Source organism: Xiphophorus maculatus, chromosome 14, assembly GCF_002775205.1.
Source record: "Xiphophorus maculatus strain JP 163 A chromosome 14, X_maculatus-5.0-male, whole genome shotgun sequence".
In the NCBI taxonomy this organism is placed as follows: domain Eukaryota; kingdom Metazoa; phylum Chordata; class Actinopteri; order Cyprinodontiformes; family Poeciliidae; genus Xiphophorus; species Xiphophorus maculatus.
The window spans coordinates 3,855,053-3,879,807 of NC_036456.1; the positions used below are offsets into that span (position 1 = coordinate 3,855,053).

General features: G+C 40.2%; 1 protein-coding gene across 3 annotated transcripts in view; it reads left to right on the plus strand.

The window, feature by feature from the left end:
• Positions 1–198: 198 nt before the first annotated feature.
• The window catches only part of rtn3 (reticulon 3), a 28,095-nt gene continuing 3,538 nt past the window's right edge, over positions 199–24,755 (plus strand). The window contains exons 1-8 of one of the 3 annotated variants that reach the window (XM_023345602.1): positions 199–523; positions 7,525–7,572; positions 12,266–14,974; positions 20,491–20,698; positions 20,992–21,130; positions 23,277–23,346; positions 23,590–23,636; positions 24,680–24,738. In XM_023345602.1, coding sequence (XP_023201370.1) covers positions 439–523; positions 7,525–7,572; positions 12,266–14,974; positions 20,491–20,698; positions 20,992–21,130; positions 23,277–23,346; positions 23,590–23,636; positions 24,680–24,738 — 3,365 coding nt within the window. In that variant the 5' untranslated portion in view covers positions 199–438. The remainder of the gene's footprint in view (positions 524–7,524; positions 7,573–12,265; positions 14,975–20,490; positions 20,699–20,991; positions 21,131–23,276; positions 23,347–23,589; positions 23,637–24,679; positions 24,739–24,755) is intronic. The other 2 variants (XM_014472076.2, XM_014472077.2) reach the window with 2 other exon arrangements.

The following is a 24,755-nucleotide window of genomic DNA, read 5'->3' on the forward strand; positions in this document are numbered from 1 at the left end:
TTGGTTAATCTGAAGAAGTTTTAGAATGTATGTCAAACCTAATTAACCGTGGAGAGAAAAGTTTTTAGTCACAGTAATTATTACCATCATAAGATTTTCTGCTTTACAACATAAAAACAGCCATATTAAAGATAACACATGAGACAAGTGGAGCTTGATGGGAGACCTTGAATGCATCTCGGCCGACATGTTTTTTTTTTCTTCTTTTTTTTTTTTTTTACCCCTCCTCCATAATTTTCCTCTGCCTTGTTTCATTCTTACTCTGCGCTCTTTCCTCAGAGCTCAGTCGTAGTGGTGAGGTGCGGAGCAGAGACCCACTCTTAGGGACAGGTCGCACAATACAAATAGATTTGAAAAAGGACAGGAAGCTTCTCTTTTTACCTTAGACAACAGACATTTCACTGCCACGGTTCTGCTTGTGTGTTGAGCTTCATTAAAATGGATACTCAGTCCTCCCAGATATCATCGTCGCAAGGTTTTACGGATGGACAGAATTCTGCAGCCAAAGAATCAAAACTGTCCGGTAAGATTTGACTAACACATAAGTTAGATTACTGCATTCTAATTTAAACATAAGGTGTGCTATTTGAATTCAGCTAAGCTGTTTATTGACATACGTTTTGACTCTACTGCATAACACTAAATCAATGTCGATCCTTCAGCACAATAAGCACTTATATCCTTGTGTGTGTCTAATTTATCTGGGCTGTTTGCAGAGGGGAACAACTTGTGATTGTTAACATATCTGCTCGACTCGTGTTCGCCATATGATTAATGTGCTGAAGTTAGCATCCGATTCGTAGCTCCATATTCAGCACTGACTGTGACACATTTTTTAGCTTAGCGATCAAACCACACTGATTCAGTCGATTCTTGACTCTATAACTTCCAGTTTCTCTCTTCAAGAAACTGGCTAATGCAGTGCCCTTAACTTCCCTAAGTCGTCCGAATTAAATTAGGAACATTAAAAAAAAGAAAAGATCTTGTGCATTTTACAGAGCGTGCTTTTAAAGAATCTCATATGCTTACATGTATTCCAGATTCTTTTAAAGCACCGAAATAGCCCTTTACTCGGAGCTGTGAATCGGATGCCATCTTCAGTATAGGCTGTAGCTACGGCCTCCAGACTTAACGCCCCGTAGTCGTTTTTACAGGGAAACCCCTCGCAGTTCTGTTACTTTTATGTCACACGTTGAAACATTTTTACGGCGGAAAACGAGTTTAACCATTTAATGGAAGTCTACATTCTACCTCTAACTAATGGAGACCTGCATTACGACAACCAGACCTGCGGGCTGGCAGAGCCTGCTGGTCCCAGCTCCAGAGGAGGCTGGCATCAGACACAAAAGGAGAGATGTGAGGAAAATACCCGACGCTTGGTTTATATGACGCTAGCCGAATTGGAATATGAATCCTAACACGTGGCTTTACACGTTTGCGCCATATTTCTCTATGCAAGTTGTTGGTGGATGGGTTAACTAATGTATAACTTGATAATTTATAGAATAAGGTTTGTCGCGCTGCTCTGCACTGCAGATGTATTGTTACTGAGCAGAAGGGAGGATCCTCTTAAAGGCGCAATGATGGTTCTTCTATTTGTGTTCTGACACCCAAAGAAGTAAATCATTTTACCATCTTATTTTCCATTCATAAGACATGAGTTCTGTTCACATCACTCCGTCTGGAGGAGCCTAAAAGCAGGGGATGCGTATTTTTCTCTGGCACTGACTGGCAGCTCATTGTGTCCGTGGGAGTGGCTGCTTCTCCATCACTGTGCTTGCATTTGCTGAGATCTCTGATTTAAGCTGCACACCCCATGCTTAGCTATGAGTTGTATGAAAATCTGCGTTGTTGATCAAGAGGGCTGAACATTTGAAAGAATTTCATCTCAACGGTGTTTGGATGACAGAGCAGTGCAGCAGGGTGTGGCATGATGGTGACTTGCTTCTTTGGTTTTAAGGATAGTCAAACCATTTGAAAGAAAACTGCTCAAAATGAACTAGATGAAAATGTATCCACACTAATTCTCAAGCGCATTGATTTGGGTTCAGCACAAGTGATATGCAACAAAACATGTAATTATTTAAGAAAACAGGCAGCTAATAACCTAGCTTCAACAAGTCTGTGTTTGGTTACAGTGGGTCAGGATGCAGGTGGTAGTAAGAAAACAATAGATTGGGTCCTAAAACTGATTCATGTGACTTAATCTACTTCACTCGCTGTGTTCAATGTTTATATAGAACTTGTGTTAAAAATATATTTCCTGGCTACTCAGTCATTATTTAAATTAGGAACAGACGTGACATCATGCTGTGTAGTAGCACATGGAAACAGCTATTTTCTTTTTATTTAAAACACAGTGTACACAGAGCTGACATTTTCACCTTACTTGAATAATTTATATTAATGATTAATGAAATGAGCGAAGCCGACATGTCTGTGTGTATTCCCCAGAAAATAAAGATCATTGCCTTTACCTCAGAGACTTCTAGAAGGTTAGCATCCACACCTGCTCCCCATGTCCCATGTTAGATTTAAACAGTAAAATGAATCAAATTATAATTTTTTTTTGCATTCTGACCAGAAAAGAAAGTCACTTTTGAGTTTGGTTCTTTTTAAACAATGGAGCAGACTAAACAGTATTCTACAAGCAGCAAGAAAAGATAATCAGCCATGGTGAAGCTTATGTAGTTGAACAAAAAAAAAAATAAAGCATCTTGGTGATTTTTTTATTTTTTTTTTTAATTCAGTACAGACTGAATTTAGACTTTCTAAGTAGCCATGCAGTCAGTTTCGTGCTGACATTTGTGAATGGATATTTTATTCTAATTCACAATGATCCCCACAACAAATTCTGTCTTCATCAGTCATTGGACAAAGGGTGGGGGATGTCCTGCACAGAAAACCAGTCCACCGTAGAGCCACATAAGCAGACATCTCACACCTAAGATAAATTGACCCAACATGCATATTTTTGGGTTGTGTGATGAAGCTGGAGTACCCAGAGAGAACCCGCACATACACTGGGAGAACATGAAGACTGGTTGGAATTCAAAGCCAGGACCTTATTGCTGCTATTAATAAATATGCTTAGTAATAGGACATTCTATTACTGATTAGTATGAATTGTTGTTACACAAACATGTAACAACTGTCAGTGTGGTCTGCAGTTCATGTAGAGAATGAACGGCTTTCTCTAGATTTCAAAAAGATCCGAACAGACTGCTGATTTCTGTCCATGGTTCCAGTTTTCTTTATTTGAATCATTTTAGTTGGGCTCTGCAGTTGGTAAAGAAATACAAACCATCCCTTTGTTTTTTCCCTTTAACCTCCAAATTGTAACATTTTGCTACAGAATATATTTTTGCCTTCTATTAATTTATTAATTTTATTCATGCTTTTTTTTTAATTAGGTTCAAATGTGCTGCTTTGTGTTTTTTTTCTCCTGTGTTCTACCACTCTGCACTCTGAATGTGAATGTCTACACCTGCAGGCCTGTTTTCTTTTTTCCTTTCTTCTTAAAACCGCCCCCTCTGTTATTGCATCATATTTTCATGTAAAATGGCTCTGTACAGTAGATGGTTTGTGTTAATATGAGGGAAGGCCTGAGCTTTGCAACCACTATCACTCATGTTATTTGAATAACTGTCCTGTTTTATAGCAGACCTGAAACATGTCTTCCTTGGCTGTGTTGCTGTTGTTCTCACTTCCTTCCATTTTTGTTATAATACCTCTAAAGATTGGCTGTAAAATATTTGTTAGTGAGGAAATGTTATGACTTTGTACAACAACAGAGTCCACTGAACTCCTGATAGTGACCCATTCTCTCAGATGTTTGTAGAAGCCATCTGCATGACTAGGTTGGTAGCTACATCAGAAAAAAATAAATAAATTGTGACCATGGTGTTCCTGTGCTGTACGGGCCGGGTTGAACTCCGTAGAGAACCTACGGAAAACACAAGAACCAACAGTGCATCTGACCTGAAGGCTGACATCCTACCTCATGCCATGCTGCATTGATGCAAAATAAAAAGGAAGAAAATAAAATAAATATTGAGTGCATAGTAGCGAGCATACTTTTCATAATTCTGGCATTACTGTTCACACTGAATCTCTAAGCCATAACCATCAAGGCACATTAAATAAATGCTTCAAATGTTTCACTCTGTGTGTAATGAATCAATATGAGTTTCACTTTTTGATACGAGGGACAAAAATATTCAACTAAAATAACCCCGTATGAGTTCATCTGTTTCTTCTGGAGTTTTTCGCTATATGTTCATTCTCGGTATGAGGGATTGCTGCTAATTCAGCGACTCAACACACGTGACTGTCACTACGTTCTCGCACAGGAAGAGTGAATGCTGCAAGTCAATGATAGAAGTGAATTTGACAATTTTCTAATTTTTGACACGTGCTTCCTCCTGTTTATTCAGCAGTGATTATTGATCTGCTTCAACGGGTGTGAATTCCACCATCAGCTCCTCTATATTGCTCGTATTGGTTCAAAGCAGAGCTATTCTTTTTGCCAGAGACCTTGCTGTGGTGTTGTGTATGACTTGGACCAACCAGTGACTGGTTCCTCATGGTGATCTTTACTAGGTTTAGTTTTAGTCCAACTACCAGATGGCTTGGCCCTCACATTTCCAGCAGTCTCCGTATGAGCCAATGACAGCAGTCACCAAGGAAGTGGCACACTTCCTAATCAGGCCCTCATTTCTCAAACTACATTACATCAGATAGGCTGTTAGTGTATCACTGTGTTTTATCAGATTTAGTAAATCTCCTTATCTTGTAAGTTGTTTAAGAAAATTGTATTAGTAAAACTCTCAGATGTTGTAGATATTGCCGGTTCCTGCTTGATTGGCTCCTCTCTTTTGTTCATGTGGAAAAAACGTTTCAATAATAGTTTATGATTTTAGTTTTCAGTTTGATCGTCTTTCCCAAAGCTTCCCATCCACACTCGCTCATTACTTTCCTTTTTGATTGGTCATTATTCTGGTTAATGAACCAGCTCCTCCATCTCTTCATGTGTTGCCAAGCTGACCCTCCTCTCTGCAGTCCATGCTGGAGCGCATCATGTCACTGAGGTCACAAAGCCGAATGGAGGATCTACAGGAATGGCAGGAGATGGGGCCCTGCATTCACACTCCCTTTTGTTTCTACAGTACGCTGTGGATGCCTACTGGAAGGCCCCAGTGACAAATACATTTTCCATAACTGACTTACCACACAACAGTGCTGTTTAATAAACCAGCAGATCTCAGCAGGCAGGATGAATGGTCATGATCAAAGACTAAAGCCAACAGAAAATAGAAATCTGGTCCATTTCACCCAGTTCTTGCTCATCACTTTCCTCAAAATAGACTTCTGTAATATAATAAACAAATATTTCCTGATTCTGTGAATGACTCATTTCTAAATAGCCAGTTTTCTAGGTCAGGGTATAAGTTTTATCCTGCAAACATACATATGGTGGGTTTTTAAAAGAAAAACCTCAGGTATGCTAAAATGGGACTAGATCTAGTTTCAGCAAGCATTTTATTACTTTGCATAGTAAATTTATGTCAAACAATGTTTTTTTCATTCACTTGGGTAAAGCATGAACTGAATTAGAGGCACATTGAGTTTTTATCTAGCAGTACAAATGTTAGATTATTCTGCTAATATTCTGAATAACTTTTTCTACTTCCAAGTTGAATTAAAAATGTACCAGTATTCAAAATAAAGTGATGTATTTTTCAAATCACCCTGAAGTAACAAAGCTGCTTTTTTTCCCCTTACAGGATCCAATCAACATCGTCCAACTTGAAATTTAAAAAGAAAAAGCTAATGCTTAAATTTCAATATTTTAAAATATTGTCTGTATTGAGGGTTTCCTGTGCTGAAGGCTCATCATTTAAATGGCAACATCACATGGTGTGTGAGAGAAGTTCCCTTCCTTTAGTTTCTTACACCCTTTTCCCCCTCAACAACAATGTTCACTCTGAAGAGTGTTACTAGAGTGTCCCAGCCACTTACTGATGGTGCTTTTCCTGACTTTTCAGAAACTCAAAAATTCTTTCTTTTTCTCACTGGTCAAACTGAAAACTGTAAGATGCATTTTTGTTGTCTACAGAAGGAATCAAGTACTTGTTAGAAGAGTTGTGACACTGGGAATTATGCAAACATATCGTACGACAATTATTCAGAATGTATGGCAGAGGTTTGTTTTAATATTTGAAGTGAAGTAGTCCATGAGAACAGCCGCTGTCGACCAAGAGCTGACGAATCCTGTCAGACAATCCACAGCTGGACTCTGTAGGGTGTCAGGGAAATGTCAGACAACATGATGCTGCAGTTAACAGCCAGTAACAGGACGCCTGTCACTGTCTAACATGTTTTCTGCCCATCAGAATTTAAAAGTCAGTCTTGACAACATTTGTAAACTGAACACACCACGAGCAAGAAGTGGTTCGAACATAATTAATGGAGTTGTGCCTGTCTTTGCTTTGCCTCTCACATATAAGGTTGAGACGTTGCATTGTGGGTAGAAAGTGAAGGAGCGGTTTGCTGAATTTGATTGAAGGAATGTTGTTGCTCCAGGCTTAACCTGCCCAGCCTGTGCTAACTCCCACTTGAGCTGAGCAACACGATGGGCAACACCACACCCTGTCTGTTAGGAGAAAAATTCCCACAGTTGCCAACCTTCAGACAGAGGACAGTTCTACAAACCTAATGGCTTCCTTTTCATATTGACAGGAGGTGTGGTGTTGGACTTCTTCTTGAGGATGGTCCACATGGTTTCTCTATTGAACAGTTTCATGCAAGAAAGCATGGTGTTAAAACAAAGTGCTGAATTAGTGGCTGCCTCAGTAATAATTAGAGTCTGGATAATGTCTTGTATGGTTGGGTAACAGACAGTATCCATCAGCTGGTGGTTTTTATGATCTCTGACTACATTCACCAGAATTGAAAACTATAGTTTTTATCCCTTAGATATGGTCAGGTTTATTGAAGATTGTCTTCCCTTTCCTCCTCAACATAATTCCAGCTTTTCCATCTGTCATTATGCATCTCCTGTTTTGCAGCTTTGAGTCTAATGCTTTGTAAACTTTTTCCTTGTTTGTCTTAAGGGGAAAAATGGCAATATTCTTATTTCCTTTCACTTTTAATTTCTTTTCACCTCAGATATCATGTAAAAACCTCAGAATTCCACCAACATTCTGACGTTCACCAGGAACATTGTCTTGCGTTTTGTACTAGTGATATAAACTGTAAAAGAAGAGCAGTTGGTTTTGTCCTTATCTTATATGTACAGGGTTGGTTTTTGCATTTACTAGATAAGAAACAAATGCATGGATGGTTTTTGTTTAACATTACTCTTTCACTCTTAGATTTAAGTTCTAGAGCATTTAGTTAACATTGAATAAGTTAACTTCTCCCTCTTGATTTGAATGTTTTTATTTGGATGGGTTTCAGCAGCAAGAAGTTCTTTTCTTCTAGTATGATCATTCTTCTGTCCTTTCTTTCCCATCTTTTCAGATTCCTTTCTTTCCTCTTCGCCTGTATCTCTCATTCAGTCTCCTCAAGGCAAGTGTATGGATTCTTTAATGCTGCTCACCTGCTCTATTCCTCGATATTGTTTTTTTTTTTGCTGGCCTGTTGCTTTACTGCTCTCCATCCTTCTATCTAGTGCCCCTCTCCTGCTCGTAAGGCTGTGTATAAAAATGCCCCAAAGCAGTTTGTTAAAAATAGCGGCTCCCATCCTGGTCACAGCTGCCTTCTTACCTCAACTAGTCCTTACCGACCCCTCTTTCTGGTTTTTCACCTATGTTTCCAGCACTGCTGACGCTTAACTCTAGTTGACCAGATAGCAATGTTTCTCCAACTCTTCAGGGACTTGCAGTTCTGGTCATTTTTGCAACGTCTCTTCTCTGTTGCAACCAGATATGTAACCTTCCCGGCTAGTGCCCAAAACAGCCAGCTCGACCTTTGACAGGTTTCATTGGCTGTTTATTTTTAGGCTTGCAAGATATGCCTCTATGCATGGCTGTGTCTTGAGCTGCAGTAGCTCTACCAAAAAGCCTTTAAAAATTTTATGTCTGTTAAACAACTTTATCTTTGTAACATGTCTTTAAACATTTTTTTTTCAAACCAGCAGCAGTCATTACCTTCTCTGTCCAACTGATGGCTCACCCATCTCCAGTCTTTAGACCCTGAGCATTACACCTGGAAAACTTGGCTTCTTGTGATGCCAGGAGCCTAATCCATTACAGTTTACCAGCTGCTAGCAGGCATTATTTAGGTCAGCATCACTGACTGCAAGTTCAGGATAATCCCAAGATTGCTACCTTATTTTAAGAAAGCAGAGAAGTTCAAGTTCACATTGTGTGCAGAAACCTAAAAGTAGATCAGGTTTGTGTCCCGGGAGGTTGGTTCTACCTTCCAGCTGCCCTAGTATCTGAATCCCCCTCCCCCAGCATCAGCTGTGTCTCCAGAGGACGAGTGGCACTGGAGATATCATCCACCACCTAGTGGTCCGGGCCTTCCATTGCCTGTTGCTCCTCACTCATGTTGCATCCTCGTAGTTGCTTATGGCTCAGTAGGGTTTGTGCATGTCTTAAACCATAAAACATTCAAAGTAGGTTTTCTTTGTATAGTTCTGCTTTTTTTTTAACAGCCTCTTTTTGACCTGTGCATTGTTGCCATTCTAGAGCTGCCATGTTTTTTAAGCCACAGTAAAGCTGTGGATAGCACTCCAGAAAGGCACCATCTTGTTGAATTTAACTGATTTTAAAAACTAAGAAGTATTTCAGAAATAAAGTTTTGACATAATCATGTGGCTTGGCAATAGCAATGTAAACCAGTCATATAGCCAAATGTAAATGGGTCAGTTTGAATATCAAACAACCTATTTTGATATTTTCCTGTCCTGTATGGGTAAAGCAACATCAAAACAAGTAGATGGGACAACTTGCAGTTGGTCAACTTCACCAGGTCCTCTCAGGGATGTAGCAACAGTGCTTCAACATATTTTAGCTTTTGTAAAGACAGTTTGGTCACAATCACAGCAGAAATGTATATTGGTCAGTATATTGGTCAATCATTTAATCAGGGAGTGTAAATTCTTCCATTTAGAAAAGATGGAATTCTTTGTTCCATTTCTGAGTAGCTAGTTAAACGCTTCGGCATTATGCACTGCATCATGGGATCTGGGTTTGTGTCCTGCCCAAAAAGTAACGCTGCATAACAGAAAGTGTTAGTCTAGTTCGCAAAATTTTCTTTACAAATATCTTTTGGCATACAGGTGGCATGTCATGGTTTTAGAGGGTTAAAAGGAAAAAACACAAAAAAAGGATCTTAATGGCATGTCATGGTTTTAAAGGGTTAGTCCTGATTCTGTTTTTTTTTTGTTTTTGCTGTTTGTTTTAAGTAAGTTTCTGTCTTCTGAAGAAATCAGTAATGGTTCCCTTAACTATCTTAGAAAATTGGAACAGAGTGGTTGAAGTTAACAAGCTAAGGAGACCCACTGCTGACTTGACACCTTGAAAGTACCAGAGCATACCATCTTCAGTGCTGCAGCACAGCTAATGCAAAGTTCAAAGGTTTATGTTGTTCTTGGCAGAACCTGAACAAACTGATTAGTGGTCGATCTGGCAGTGAAATTGTTTCTGCTCCTGTTAATGTCAGGACTTTCTTTTCGAGCTTTTTTTATTAATTTTTTTAAACTAAATTCGGCTAAAACTGACTGAACATGTCTGACTGGCTTGTTAGCTCCCAGCTCTCAACATTTATTTCACTCCCTAAAAGCTGAAGATGACATTATGCATTTCTTCTACAGGTAAGGGACTGTTACTGACGATAACATCACAGAACCTTGCTTCAAAAAACCAAACAGCTGAATTGTTTCATCATAGTTCCAACAGTTTAAAGTTCTTTTTGAACATAGGCCACAGATAAGCTGAAGTAACCTGAGTTTTCTCTAACTATTAGCATATCAGTATTGGCTGATTTTAATCATTGATCAATTGATTGGTGTACCACAAATGGAGATGAAAATACTTTTGTGCGTTTTGGAGGAGGATAATCTGGAGGTAGATAAAGGCTTTCTTTACTCTTAAATATGCTTGCAGTTGATGAACTAGTCAGCTTCTTAATGTGCCCAGTTACTGAGTGATTCTGCTCAACCTTGTTTTTGAAGAAAATCCTGACTTATTACTATCTTTGGTTAAATAGCTCCGGTGCTGTGAATGTATTGTCACAGGACTAACTGTTTGGGAATGTGTTTACAAGTACAGAGCCAAAAACTACAACACTGTTGGTCAGATGGAAAGTCCGTGCTTGTGGCCTAGTTTGAACAAGGCATTGTATTGTGAAGCAGAGGAGGTGGCGGTCCAATTCAAGACAAAGTGAAGCAGTCAGTTGTGCTCCATGTCTGCACATACACGGGTAGTTCATGTTTGTGCTGGACAATTGGGCCACATATAAACGTTACAAACCAAGGACCCCAAATCTCCTTAGCATTGCTAATTGTGCTACATACTTTATTTTTCAAAACAATTCGTCTGTCTGGTAAATATATTTTGTCATGGCAATTTGACCTGGTTTATTTCTAATGCTTGGCCTGCTAACCTGGTCCCAAAAATGATCAAATAAAATACAGTCAGCCCTTTTGTATATAACTAGAGCACCTCCACCCCCATATCATGGTTTCCTCAGGAAAGCAAATAGAAAAATGTAAAGATGACCTATGTCTGAAAGCTAAATAGCTGCCAGCTTAGCAAATCAATCACTGACTTTCTGTTTATCCCATCTGACTTGGGTTGATGTTGGTAAAACATCATATGAAGAAACGAAGTTTCCTTTTTTACTATTTGGCACAATGTAATGGACTGAACATGACTGTGTTATATTACAATTGCATAAAACTCGACAGTAATTTAAGTTTGATTGATCTGTATTAAAATAAATTTGATGAATTATCAGTATTGGATATTTAATTGGATTAAGGTTTAGGATATAAATTGGACCTTTATATCACGACCTGGAGCTGATTTTGTTTTGTTGTAAATAATCACTAGATAAGTAGCTGTGCAGACATGTCCTGATGGGTGGATTTGTCAGTCAACTCACAGCAGAGCAGAAGAGGACAGTGGTTGATTTTTAGACCTTTGCTGAGGTAGATGAGATCAGAGGATAAGATCAGCTTCCCATGTAAGTATCGGCCAATCACTGATTCCCCAAAATTAAGAAAATCGGCACAGATAAATTGGCTGGTCAATAAATCGGTTCACCTGTAATCAACATGCTATTGTTGGCCAACATTTTGCTTTTTAGCTAATTTTAATTTATTTATAATATTAGTCAACAATAAACGGAGGGGTTTTTAATGTGCAAAAAATACACTCCCATTTGTCACTTCCACTAACTTTAATCTGAGGATGAAGTTGTTTAAAAATTGGGCTGGTTGAAGGTTGTGATACTGTGCCACAAACCAACTCATGAAGACAAACATGCTTGCAGGGATTTCTTTGAAATGGCTGACTGGACAGATTTCAGTGATCGTCTCTTAGAATCTAGTAATATTGTGTTGTGCTGCTAAATTTGCACTGTGTACATTCAGCAGAAATGCTACATTTTGCACCAGAACCATCATAAATAAAATCTACACATTAGTCTAGACAGGATGTTCTGACACTTTATGTATGAATGTACGCAGATTTAATATTTGCAAATGGATTAAAAGGTTAAACATGATAAAGTAACTGTTAATGAGGTGATCCATGCCACTCTTAATGTTTTGAGTCCCTGTATGGCAGAGGATGTCTTAGTAAAGCTTCGGTTTTTACAGACATTCTGTTTTAACTACATAGCAAAGCTAAACAAAAGTCAAAACACAGTCAAAAAGAAACTGTTTCAGCCTGCAACTATACTGTATCTAGCTACATACATTTGCTGCAAATAATTGCATAGCTACACTGTTCATTAGTGAGATTTATTTCCTCTCCCTTCTTTTGCTCTGGACAGATCAGATAAGTTTCCAGATTGACTGCTCCATGATGCTTAGTTTAGATTCTAAGTAGTTAAGAGAAGCATGCAAGATTGAAAAACCCATCACTATGACTTTTCTTTTTTTCACATTGTCATGATGCAATGCATGAATGCTTGGGCTGCTACCTTAAGGCATAGCCTAGTAGTAATAGAAGTGCATGGAAGCTTAGTGGTAGTGACTCAATCTCCCCACTTTTGTCCTCTTCACTACCACCTCTTCATAACGATGCAGACAAGAGAGGGGTCCAGAGTTCTGACAAGTCCACTGAAGGTGTAGCTACATCGCTACGGTTTTCTTCCCAACCAGGCTCATTCTCACCCAGTAGTTACAGTAGTGACACATCTCCAACAGATGGACAACAGGATTCTCCAATAAAGGTGTCTCCCGTTTCAGAACGTATAAAGGCACTAGAAGCTCTTGCAGCCAAAAAGAAAGAACCTGATTTTAGAGGCAATGGAACTTTCACTCATTTCAGGGACCGACATCATGAGAAATCTACACCCGAGGGGCCCAAATTTTCCACAGAAGGCTCCAAAGCTGCCCCTGATGGACCCAAGTCTGCAACCGAGGGGCCCCAATCTCCCACCAAAGGGTCAAAATCTACACCCGAGGGGTCCAGATCTCCCACTGAAGGCTCCAAATCTACAGCAGAGTCCCTCAAATCTGCAGTTGAGGGTCCCAAATCTCTAGCTGAAGTTCCCAAACTTCCTCCTGAAAAGATTATACAGACACCTCAGAAAACAGAACATTCTGCTGATCAGGAGTCACCAGATTCACCATTTGAAATCCTGGGAGACCTGAAGCAAGTTGTTGACTTTGAAGAGACAGAGCAATGGATGAAGACACACTTACCTCCAGTACCAGATTTTGATACTGTTGGTTTAATTAAAAGCACTAACACAGTCTCAGTGAAGGGGATCGACATGGATATGCCTGCTGCCTTTGCTGGTGTTCCTGATGCTTTCATGGATCGTCCTGTTGAAGTTCCGAAACAAAACGATCAGCTTGATGGGGAATCCAAAAAAACAGAGGTTGAAGAATTTGACGTTAACTTTTTGCCAACAGCTTACATGTGGGATCATCAAGAAAAATCAAGTGTGGAGGATCCATCTAATCTAGATTTGGTGATTACAGCTTCCCCTGCACCTCCTGCAGAGTTTGGTTCCACATCTCCTCCGTCATCCCCCACAGTTTGCTCTGCTGTTCATCAGAATGTTTCTGATGAGAAAAAAGCAATTTGGACGGACGAATTGGAACAGCCAGAAGCAAATGAAGGTGACAGTTCAGGAGAGTCCGACGATACGGTAATTGAAGATCATATAGCTGAATGTGAGTCTGCTCCATCTCAGTCTTTGGATCAAAGTTCTAATGATGACACCACAAACCCTCCCTGCACCACTGCTGATCTTTCCATTGAGGAGAAAGAGACTCCTCCACCAAGGCTTGAGAGAAAGCTAATGCAGGTTCCAACAATAAATGTGATTGAGACTGATGAGCCCAATTATAGTGAAGAGGAGATGGAACCTGAGGCAGAGGAAGATGATGATGACTATGAGGTAGTAAAAGGCCCAGACACAGGACCCCCAAACACCTCTGAACCAGACCCACAGAGTGCTGAAAACACAGGCCCCAGAGCACGCCCGTTAGAAACGGAGTTCATGGAAGGCTACTCGCCTCCTTCCTCACCTGTGGACTCTGAGTCTGAATACTCCCCAAAGCACAAGTTCCTCCACTCTAGCTCTGAAAAAGACAATAAGGCATCTGCCTTAAAATCAGAGGTCTGTCCCAATCCAACGGACTCAGCGGACCTGCAGCCTGACCAATCCCAGACCATGTCAAATGAAATTGGCAATGAAAAGTCCCCATTTGTTGTTGAAAATGAAGAAGTGGATTTTCCAGACAATGATGATGATTGGTCAGATGAAACCCAGGAAATTCTGTTCAAACCCCCAATGACTGATCCGTCATCACAAGAATCAGCTCCTTACAATAAGCCTGCAGTCAATGAAAATCGCAGTTCAACAGGAGAAGAGGCGTACATAAAACCCACTCCTCCTCCCATGTCCAGCTTCATGCAGGATGACATTTATGATAGACAGTCGTTTGATTATGACTTTGATATCAGCTCTTCCCTGGATCACACTGATGTTAAGAAGTTCAACAATGCAAAGGAACGTTTTCTGTCTAATCCAGCTCAGAATGACGATGCTGAAGCCAAACAGGATCTGGACAGCGCCATTTCACTGAATGGTGATGACATCCCCAAATCCGATAGTCAGCCATCTTTAGAAGATTATCCTGAAAACCCATATTCCTGTTTCAAAAGTGAGACTGTGAGCAGCACTGTTGAACAGGAGGTCATTAAGAAGACCACTAATTCAGAAAATGTGGAAAATGACAACATGCTCCCATCTCAGAAATCAGCTACACACATTCAGCATAACCCTGAAACTGGTCACAACATAAATGAGATGAAAAGAAGTCCCAACAGAACTGACAGTGGCAGCCCACCTTCTGAGCCTATGGATAGTTTTGTGGAGTTCATGAGAGAGTGTCTGAAATCAAAGCAGGATGAGGAAGCTGACAGTATCCACCAGGAGCTTGAGCCCCACAAGACTTCTCCTCTCCCCAAGGCTTCTCCAAGCATGGTGATGGATTTTGAACAAGAACACCTTACAATCAGTGCTCTCAAAGATCTGGGCAAGAGCCAAGAGGAAAAGGAGGAGAGTGTGAATCCTCAGCATAAAGTCTCAGAGAAGAGTCAGCCAAAGTCAGATTTTAGCCCTACACAGCCATCAGACTCCAAACCTCCTTGTTCCCAAACCAACCGTGCGTCTGACAGCAAGTATTCCAGTGATGTGGAAGCTATAGACGAATGGGTAGCTGAAGCCTACCATCTTGCAGAGCATGTCTTGACAGCAATACTAACCCACTTATCAGGTAACATTCCTTCCCTCTGGGCAGTAGGCCTGCTAACCCCATGCACTTCCCTCAGCGGGACCCTCAAACAGGAATTCTCTGCTTAGTTTAACACGTGCGTGGACAGACCCACACTCTCACATATAGTATTAGAATGTTCGATAAGGAATTCCTCAGCATACTGCGCAGAATGAAAATTATTGGGAGAGGTGTAGGTATTCGGACTATAGACTGATTATTAAAGGGGAAAGTCAAAGCGCTGTTTTAAAACTGTAAACAGAAGATGCTGAAATAAAATAAATGATTGTAAAAAAAAAAAAGAGCTACATATAGAAGCCCTCCAGTACACTCATGTTGAGTTTATTTTTTATTTATCTATTTTTTTCTTTGTAAAACATATTTTTTTCATTAGGGAATATGTCTGATTGGCTTATTTTTGTTACCACATTTTATCAGCTGTGCACTTGATGACTAAATCTGTATTTGTGCAGTAGTATGTTGACTAGATAAACGCTATGAGTGATTAAACTGACAGATTTTGCAGTGAAGAAACATTTTTAATTTAATGTATTTATTTATTTACTCTTAAGTGTAGTTCCAATGCATTTGGCTGTATCACCTGGGTGTTGATGGGTAGTTTGTAGTGGGGAAATTTTTCTGCCATAATTCGAGAGCACACATTTTCAGTCTGAAAGCAGGATTTCATGTTTTTCTTCTGAAAACTTGTAATGCTTGTACTGTATTCATTGTGTATTCACTGTGCTTTCTCAAAACTTTCTCCTCGCGCTCAAAACTCGCCTCTGCTTGGAGCAAATGTCCGCTTGTAAACCTCTCTGCTCACTTGCCAATGAGTCGTGTTCGAATTCAAGGACACTGCTTGAATTCGTCTGAGTCTGGGATAAGATGAAGAGGGTACACAGGAACAACTAAGACAGAAGTAAACAAAAAGCAGGGAAACTTGAAAAAAACATTTTTATGTGTCATGGCAGCTAGGAAAAGTAATACAGTTTGAAACAGAACATGAAATCCTGCTTTCAGACTGAAAATGTGTGGCAGAGTTGTGGCAGAAAAATTGCCCTATAAGTTTGAATGTGAAGCGTTATACTCTGAGACTGTTTCAGATTGAACGTTTGCAGTTGTTTTTGTGTGTGTGTAAATGCAATAAACATTTACTGCAATGGTTAGCTAAGCAGTAAATGTAAGCATTCATTTTGATGAAAACCTATTGGAGATAATAATAATTTTAAAAAAGCGTTTCATTGAAACTGTTTAATTGACAGCATATTCCCTGAACATCTAACAAGCTAGCATGAACAGGGCCCAGACTGTTAGGTATTCCATCATGACTGTACTTGTGCAGCTCCAAAGACCACAGTGCAGGAATGCATCAGTTAGACAAATTTAGTATTTTTAGTAATGTGTAATTATTCTGTAAAACAGCTACTTCCTCATGACAAGAGACCAATCAAAAGTATAAAAGCTGAATTTACTCCTAATACTAGAGTTACTCAGAGTAGTACACAGTATTACACGTACTAGCCTAGACTTTAGAAAAGCGTGTGTATTTTCTTTTGTATTCATTATTAAATCAATATCCACACAAATATTTAAGTTAGAAACGCTGATGTGACTGACTTAACTTGCAAGCAACCTTAGTTCAAGGCTGCATGTGATCCTCAGTAAGTTGAGCCGGTGACCCTCCCCTGCCCTCTGTCCTTTGAGCTAGTCAGTGGTTCCCCACCAGACGGCGAGTTAGGGATTAAACATGGTGGCCCAGTGTTTGTCCAGAGCCCTGAACGTCACACAGAACAGTCAATCCCCAGGTCAGCTTTCTGGCCACAGCACACTTAGAGCGGACACACGATGCAGAAATCAAAGTGAAGAGCGCAGCTTGCAGCCTCCCTGGTGCAGTTATTTTGGTGCCGTCATTTTATACTTGGGTTTCAACAAGATGCCATCTAAGGTGATGGACGCCGCCAGCTCCTTCAGTTGGATCTTGTTTGCTGCATGTCTGTGTAATCAGCGTGAGAGCGGTTCAAGATGCATTTGTTTCCATGGTTACTCAGATCAGCTCAGTTTTCACACAAAATGTTTGACAGTAGTAAATGTCATATTCATTCTTTCTACAAAGACATACACACACACACACCAGACGGTAATCCTGACACATTCAGGGGACGACACGTGGAATCCAAGAGCTGACCCAGCATGCATCTGTGGGCGGGGCAGCCTGCAGTCAGGGAGCAGTAGATAAAGGAAATGTCATCTGTAGCCGAGTTTCAGGATTTTTGGTTTTCTTCATTTAGAAGTTTTGTAGAGGAACAGCAGCTTCAGGTGCTAATGCTGGGTTTTATGTTGTCATTGTTATAGTTCAAGGATTTGATTATATCCATTTTTACAGGTGATAACTGCATTAACCAAGAACAGTTCAGTTTGCATTCAGTTCACTGCTCTCAATGTTATCACACAACAGAGCAAGCTGAAGACCTGGAAGAAGAATCGAAACCGATCAGTACAAAAAAGTACATATTGCGCAAATTTTTATGGGCCACGTCTCCCCACTCTAGTTGGTAGAAAATGGTTCGTCTATAGGTTTATACTGAAAACAGTAAGTAACATCATGAAAAGATTGTTGTGAAATAGCAACATAAAATAGCAAAGAAGTGAAGTGATCCAGAGCCACAATTCACTCTGATTGATTGTTACATCACTACAAACTATCTGCTATCTAATCTCCATCCAATAAGCAATCGAATCCATTAATAAAAATTCTACAAGCTACTTTGAAATGAGTGAATCTCAAAAAATGCTGCAAAAGCAAACCTGCAGTCACTATTGGCAGTAGGCGGCAGAGAGATGATCATTTTTACTGTTGTGTATGTGGTTTATTTTGGCTCCGTTTTCATTACACAGAGGGCCGCAGCGATGTTTATGCGAGTTTCTATATTTAAGAGGAGAACTCTGTGAAAGTAGGCCGCTGTGCCTCAGCAGAGTACAGTGAGGGTGAGAGGGAAAGAAGAATAAGGATCATAGAACCCGGACTGTTTCCCTGTGGGTACAAGGAGCAGAGCATGCTGGGAGAAGACCCGTAACCCCTACAGTACTGGCTGAAGAAATCCTTTTCATTGTTGTTCCCCGACAAAATGTAAATGTGACCTTTTTTTTTAAAAGTAAATTTTAGTTTTTTCAAGAGGTTAATTCAGTCTGAAGTTCTTCAGTCACATTTTATAATAATCATCTGCATTAAAATCACATTAATAAAATGATTATTAGCAGCTCCTCTCCTCTGAGGCTAATGTTACCAGCTGCTGGATGTTTTGGTTTTAGCATTTAGACCTCGTCACAAAGCTTAAAAACACGTAAACGCTCATAAAGGGGCTTCTTTATTTGGTTCAACTGAAAAAAGAGCAGGAAAAGCTGAGCCTTCTCTATTAACAACTGTTATGATTTGTCCACTGCTCATTTCAGAGGCTGATGAAATTAGATCTGGTGAATTCACATCAGTTTTCTGCCTCCTCATAGATCCTGCACTAAAAGGAACCTGGACTTCGTTTGCCGGGGCTTTATTAGTTTTTAAAGTTGGTTTCTTAATTTGTTGTCGAAATCTCAGTGTTTGTCCCAAACAGCTTAGAGTTCTGTACTTGATTCAGATGCACACAGTACCAAGCTGCAACAATCTGCCTAAACTCCTGAAATGTTCTGAATAATATGGCTGACAGAAGGTGAGGGGGGTTAGTTTGGAGGAGGGGGTTGAGGATTTAGGTAGCTGCATGGAGCCCCAGGGACATTGGGCCTCATGGTTTCCCTACTATCACAAACAAAGATGTTTGTCTAAAACATCTTTCCCCCACATTCAGGGAAGGAGTGACTGTTTGAAAGGGAAACCCTTTTTAGCCTTGCATAACCAGCTTGTACTGAGGCTAATGCATCTACATGTAGGACTGCTCACCAAGTGTGTATACACACAAACACATTACTTACATCATTAGGTATATATATATTTTATAAACTTCATCTCTTACAGTTATATTTGTATTAATATTTAACACCCTAAATGGAGTAGCTTGTCAACGAATAAACAATTTCCCATTGGGGATCAATAAAGTATATTCTATTCTATTCTAAACACAAGTCGGACATCAATAGCAGTGTTCCTCTCCTTAGCTCTTCTGGGCTGCAGATGATGTTTTTGGAACATGGTCATGTTTTATCGTCCCTGCTGATGCCAGTATTTGTCATACAAATACTATCATTTGTATGACAAGGTAAGTACGACAAGTATTTGTCGTAGTTACCTCTGGTTCAAACATGGCCACCCTTTCATAGGTGGAGAGTTGTTGGAATAGAATACAGAGAAATTCAGATAACCTTTATTGTCCCAAGTGGGGAAATTTAATGACAGGTCTTACATGGACACAGTTTCTCCTACTGTTGAGAATTTGAACTGAATAGTACCAAAATATTCGGGATGTGAAAATCAGACATTCTTTTCTACCTATTAGAGATTTGCTTATAACAACCCCCATTGAAATAACACATTACACCTCATCAGTGTTACATGTTAGTTCTGAGAGGCTGTCCGTCCTAACTCAGTAGAGACATTCATGAGTTTTGTGAGGCCAGAGTTTCTCCAGGGCAGCTTCAGTATACTGCTCCAACTCTGACAACACATCCCCTGGAGCATTCACAACTAAATATTTATTTTTTCTAAAGATTTGTGTGACTTAAAACACACACCTACAATTTTGAATAAACTCACTTATTACTTCTGTTGGCAATGTTTTTACACAAAAGCTGTGTTAACACCAGCATCCCTGCTTTTTGTTTTGATATGACTTTCACATCTGCTTGTAACATCTTCGTGTGAATCTAGGTAAATCTGTGCATACTCGATTTAAAGAATTGAATTAGTAGAATGTAGCTGTTATGTGGTTTAGATGGGGGCCAGAGCTGGTCATGTGACACAGACTGGCAACCAATACAGCTTCTTCACTCAGAACAACATTGTGTGAGGTGAAAAACACTTGGATTGTTAGAGAAAATTCAGATTTAAGAGATCAACATAACTACATGGGTAAGGACAAAATAATGGTATGTTTAGGGTAATGTGGCGGTTAGATAGGGTAATGTAGTGGTGTGTTTAGGGTGATATAGTGGTATCTTTATGTTAATATAATGGCATGTTTAGGGTACTATAGCGGTTTGTTTAGGGTAACGGTATGTTAAGGTTAGCGTAGTGCTATGTTTAGGGTAATTGAAGGGTAGTTTTACGTACAAATCTTCAAATCTTGGTCGTACCTAATGCAGCTGCATTTCTCACAGGGTTTGCACATAATCAACACAGTATATAAATGGGTGTGGACTGGTCAGGAAGTTGATATTGATTTTAGGAAAAATGTGTTTATCAAGAACCCAATGTGATGTTTTAGAGTAGATCAGGACAGCCCTCCTTTAATAGTTTTAGGCCAGTAGGTCACACCATAAAGTGTTTAACGCCCCTCCCTTCCTCCCCCTCCCCACCTGTTACTTTCCTACAGTTAATGACCTGATCCACTGGCGGGACCCCAAGAAGTCGGGTGTGGTGTTCGGCCTGTCCCTGCTTCTGCTGCTCTCGCTGGCAGCCTTCAGTGTCATCAGCGTGGTTTCCTACATGCTGCTCGCCCTGCTCTGTGTCACCATCACCTTTCGCATCTACAAGTCTGTGGTCCAGGCTGTGCAGAAGTCTACTGAGGGACACCCTTTCAGGTAAGACCAAAACCTGCCATGGTTTGTTCTAGACGAACTTCTGCTGAGATTTTCTCTATTTTCTTCATATTTGCTGCCTCTAGTTATTCGAGGCAGCCAACCTCTACCAACATGTTCATTAAAACATGCCTTATTTTGTAGTTCTGTTCAAGGCTTTTGGGCTAAACGTGCCAACATGTGTACCCCCTTTCCACCACTGGCTGGTTATTTCTGGATATCTGTTGCTTTTCTGCTTGAACACTCAGCCTCATTTTGTGGTCTCATTTTCTTTCCTCCTCCCAATTTTTCCGCAGAGAGCTGATAGAGAAGGATGTCACCATTCCTCCCGAGACGTTCCGCAAGCACGTGGACACCAGTCTGACCCACATCAACCGAGCCCTGAAGCAGATGAGCCGCCTGTTTTTGGTTGAGGACCTTGTGGATTCTCTAAAGGTGAACAGCAGCAGCAGCAGCTCTACTGCCCACTGTCATCCTGGGTTCTGTCTGTTTCCCTTTCATTTTTTAGACATCTATTTCCCTCCTGTCTCATCAAGGCCAGTCTCACAGAGGCAGTCTTTTTATAGTTGCTCAGCAAGAGTTCATTTTACTGGAATAAGTTCTGCGTCAAAAGCGAAATCTCCAAGGAGGAGGATGACTGTTACGATGGCAGATAACAGGTTTCAGTTGAGCTGTTATTTATGTTGCATGACATTGTGAATATGACTGTTGTTGTTACGGTAATGTGGAGATGCACACTTTAGCGCTTTTATGTTTCCAGTTTTACAATGTGAGCAATATACTGTATTTCCCCAATATATTTAGTGTTGGTGTCCAGATCCTAAGTTGAATGAAACTAGTCCAGAAATTCATTTAATAAACACCAAATTATTATTATTATTTTTCTAGATTTTGTCTGGTAACTTGCAAAGTTAAATTTGCTTAATGGAAACACAGCAACTTCAAAAAGAAACTGACATTTCTCCATAAAAAGTTTTGCTCTGCTGTGAAATCACTGTCTACAATTTCCACAATATACCGCACCCACACCCAAGTACACGGGATCATCAGTGTAATCCTCAGTAAGACTCCGACGTCTCCTCTGATTGGCTGATAGATGATGAGCGACGGCTCCGTGGCTCAAGTTTTAATATATCGCAAGCAGGCGTTTACATTCGCCGCCACCAGGGTTTTTAATGACTTATCATGATCATTAACACATTAACTTGATTTAACATGTCCTATTTAATGCACACACCACAATTGCAAAATCATATTTTCAACATTCTGAGAATATTGAGTCCTATTCTGCACATTTGTAATGGAAACACAGTTATAACATGTAAGTACACTTTACTGTTATTGTTTTTCTTTGTATATTTTATTATTTTAGTACACCACGTTCAATAAACTGAAACTTAACTAAATTTTTAGAAAGATGTGGGAAATAAGAAAAATGTGCACATTCTTGTATTTTACAGTTTACTTCAGTCAGGTTTTGTAAATTCAAACTGTAGCACCTGAAAGCAGCCACCTGCAGTCCATAAACACTGGAAACCTTAAAACCATAAAACCTTTGGCTTCAATAAATATGTACTTTAAAGGAGGGCTGCATGACATTATCAAACTGGATCATGGTATTACTGCTTCTAACACTCTGTGACCTTTACCCTCTGAGACACTATGTTCTGCATGAACTGTGCAAATCTACTGCAGTGAGCCTGAATATCTACATTTTGTATCAATATTACTCTGCTTTAAGCCAAGCAGGGTCTAGCAGACACTCAGTAGGTGAAGCTGATGAAGCTCTGGTTTATCCACATTCCCAGCCCCACCTCAGTTGATGAGTAGATCGGCTTTGTAAACCAGAATCAGTCTGTTGGGAGAGGCACTTTCACCTTCAGGTGATTCAGTTCAGGTATCTGACATCCCACACTCCTCCCAGATAACATGCTCTACCTGGGACTGGCAGAGGAAAGCTGCCCTTTGCCTCTCTTTGCTTACATTTTCTTTTCTTTCATGTGAAATAAACACATTTTTCCATCATCATTATATAACATCCTGTTTCAAGTTACTTTGTCATACCTGCTGATGAGTTAGTGGAAGTAATTAATGGAGATTTAACATTATTACGCAAACAGGTTTTCTGTGGTAAAACGTCCGTCTCGTTCCGATTATGTTTATTAATTTAGGCGTATGACAAGAATTCATTAAAACGAGCTAGACGCGTTTGGCTTTTATATTCACACAACATGGCTGTAAGTGAACAGCCCACTCAGTTTTGTTTCATTCATACTGGCAAATCGTCCCAGACTTTGTTCAAACAAGTCATCCAGCTGTGGCTCCCAGACAGGTGCAGAGGCAGCCGGTGCTGGGAGTGTTGAGGTGTGGAACCACTGGCTTACCTTCAGCTTAAGTCTAGTGTCAAAAGTGTCTGTGTGATGGTTTTGTAAAGGCCTGGAACAGCATGAGAGTGCAGCAGGTGACATCTGTGAAATGAAATCTGCTGTGGGAGGAAAGGAGCTTCTGACTTCAGGTGACATGAAAGTGATTCCTAAATGTTTAAAACAAAACATTTGTTTTTTGGGTTGTTTTTTTACAGCTGGCTGTGGTCATGTGGATGCTGACCTATGTTGGAGCAGTTTTTAATGGCATCACCATCCTCATCCTGGGTAAGCGCTATGGAAACCTTTCCTGTTCCCTGATCAGTGACCAATAATTAGTTTAATTTAAGAGCTTGGTCCGGCTGATTCTCTTTAAGGCCTTGCATATATACATACACATTGTTTGTGGTTCACCAGGTTAACTGTATTCCCATTATAATGTACATATAATGTGGTTTTAGATCATTGCAAGGCGAACAATGTTTAACAGCAATCATTGTCTTCGTGTTGAACTCTCTCTCTGTTCTCCAGCGGATATCCTGCTCTTTGCCGTACCTCCAGTCTATGAGAAGAACAAGGTCAGCCCCACCCTAAAGCCGAACTATAGTCATGTCAGCTGAGAGCAGATAGACGCAGTAGCAGTGAGCTCACTGGATGACTCCCAGCCTCCATCAGACACTGAAGGCTTTCTGCGTCCCTCTAGCTGTGGACCCAGTCCAGCTACTGAGAGCATGATGTCATTCTAGAGTCAGAACACATGGACATTAGCATCTGCACAGACATCGCAGAAAATGAGCTCTAGCTTGTATTTGCTGTTGCTGGCTGTTTTATTGGTCAGCTTGGGATGAAAACATCAGCCACAGTCAGTCTATGATGAGTTGGGGTTAGTCAGGAGTGCTCAGGTCCAGTCCTGGAGCGCTACCACCCGGCACCTTTTAGATCCATTCCTGGTCTGAAACGCCTGAGTCAGACGGCTGAATTCCTTCACCAAGAGTAACTCAGCTCCACAGAGACCTGGTAGTGAGCCATTCAGGTGTGTTTGATAAGGGACACATCTAAAAGCTGCAGGTGCCTACTACAAGCAAGGACAGTTGCCATGTATTTATGAATTGAACCTGAATTGATCTAAGCACAGAGCCCTGTGGTACTCCACTAGTAACCCTGGAGTGTGAAGATTTATCATTCACATGAACAAACTGGAATCTGTGGGACAGATGGGATTTAAACCAGCCTGATGCTCTTCCCTTCGTACCTACATGTTCAGGAGAATATTGTGATCAACTGTGTCAAAAGCAACATTCAGAACTAGCAAAACCAGAACAGACACAAGTCCACTATGTGAGGCTAAGAGAATATCATTTGTAACTTTCACAAGTTCTGTTTCAGTGATATGAAACCTGACTGAAACTCTTCAAACTGGTTTTTACTGTATAGATGCTCAAACTTGATTAGCAACTACTAAGGGAGACTAGATTTAGGCCTGTAGTTTACAGAATCTCACTTCAGAAAACCTAAATGAACTCTCAATAGTTACATGTGGAAGTATCTCATTTGTCTTACTGTTTGTTGTTTGTTTTTTAAGAAAGTAAATAAAAAAACTTAAGGTTGTTTTCCCTTGCAGACCCAGATTGATCATTACATCGATCTTGTGCGTACCCAAGTCAACAACACAATTGCAAAGTAAGTGAAAGGAAACG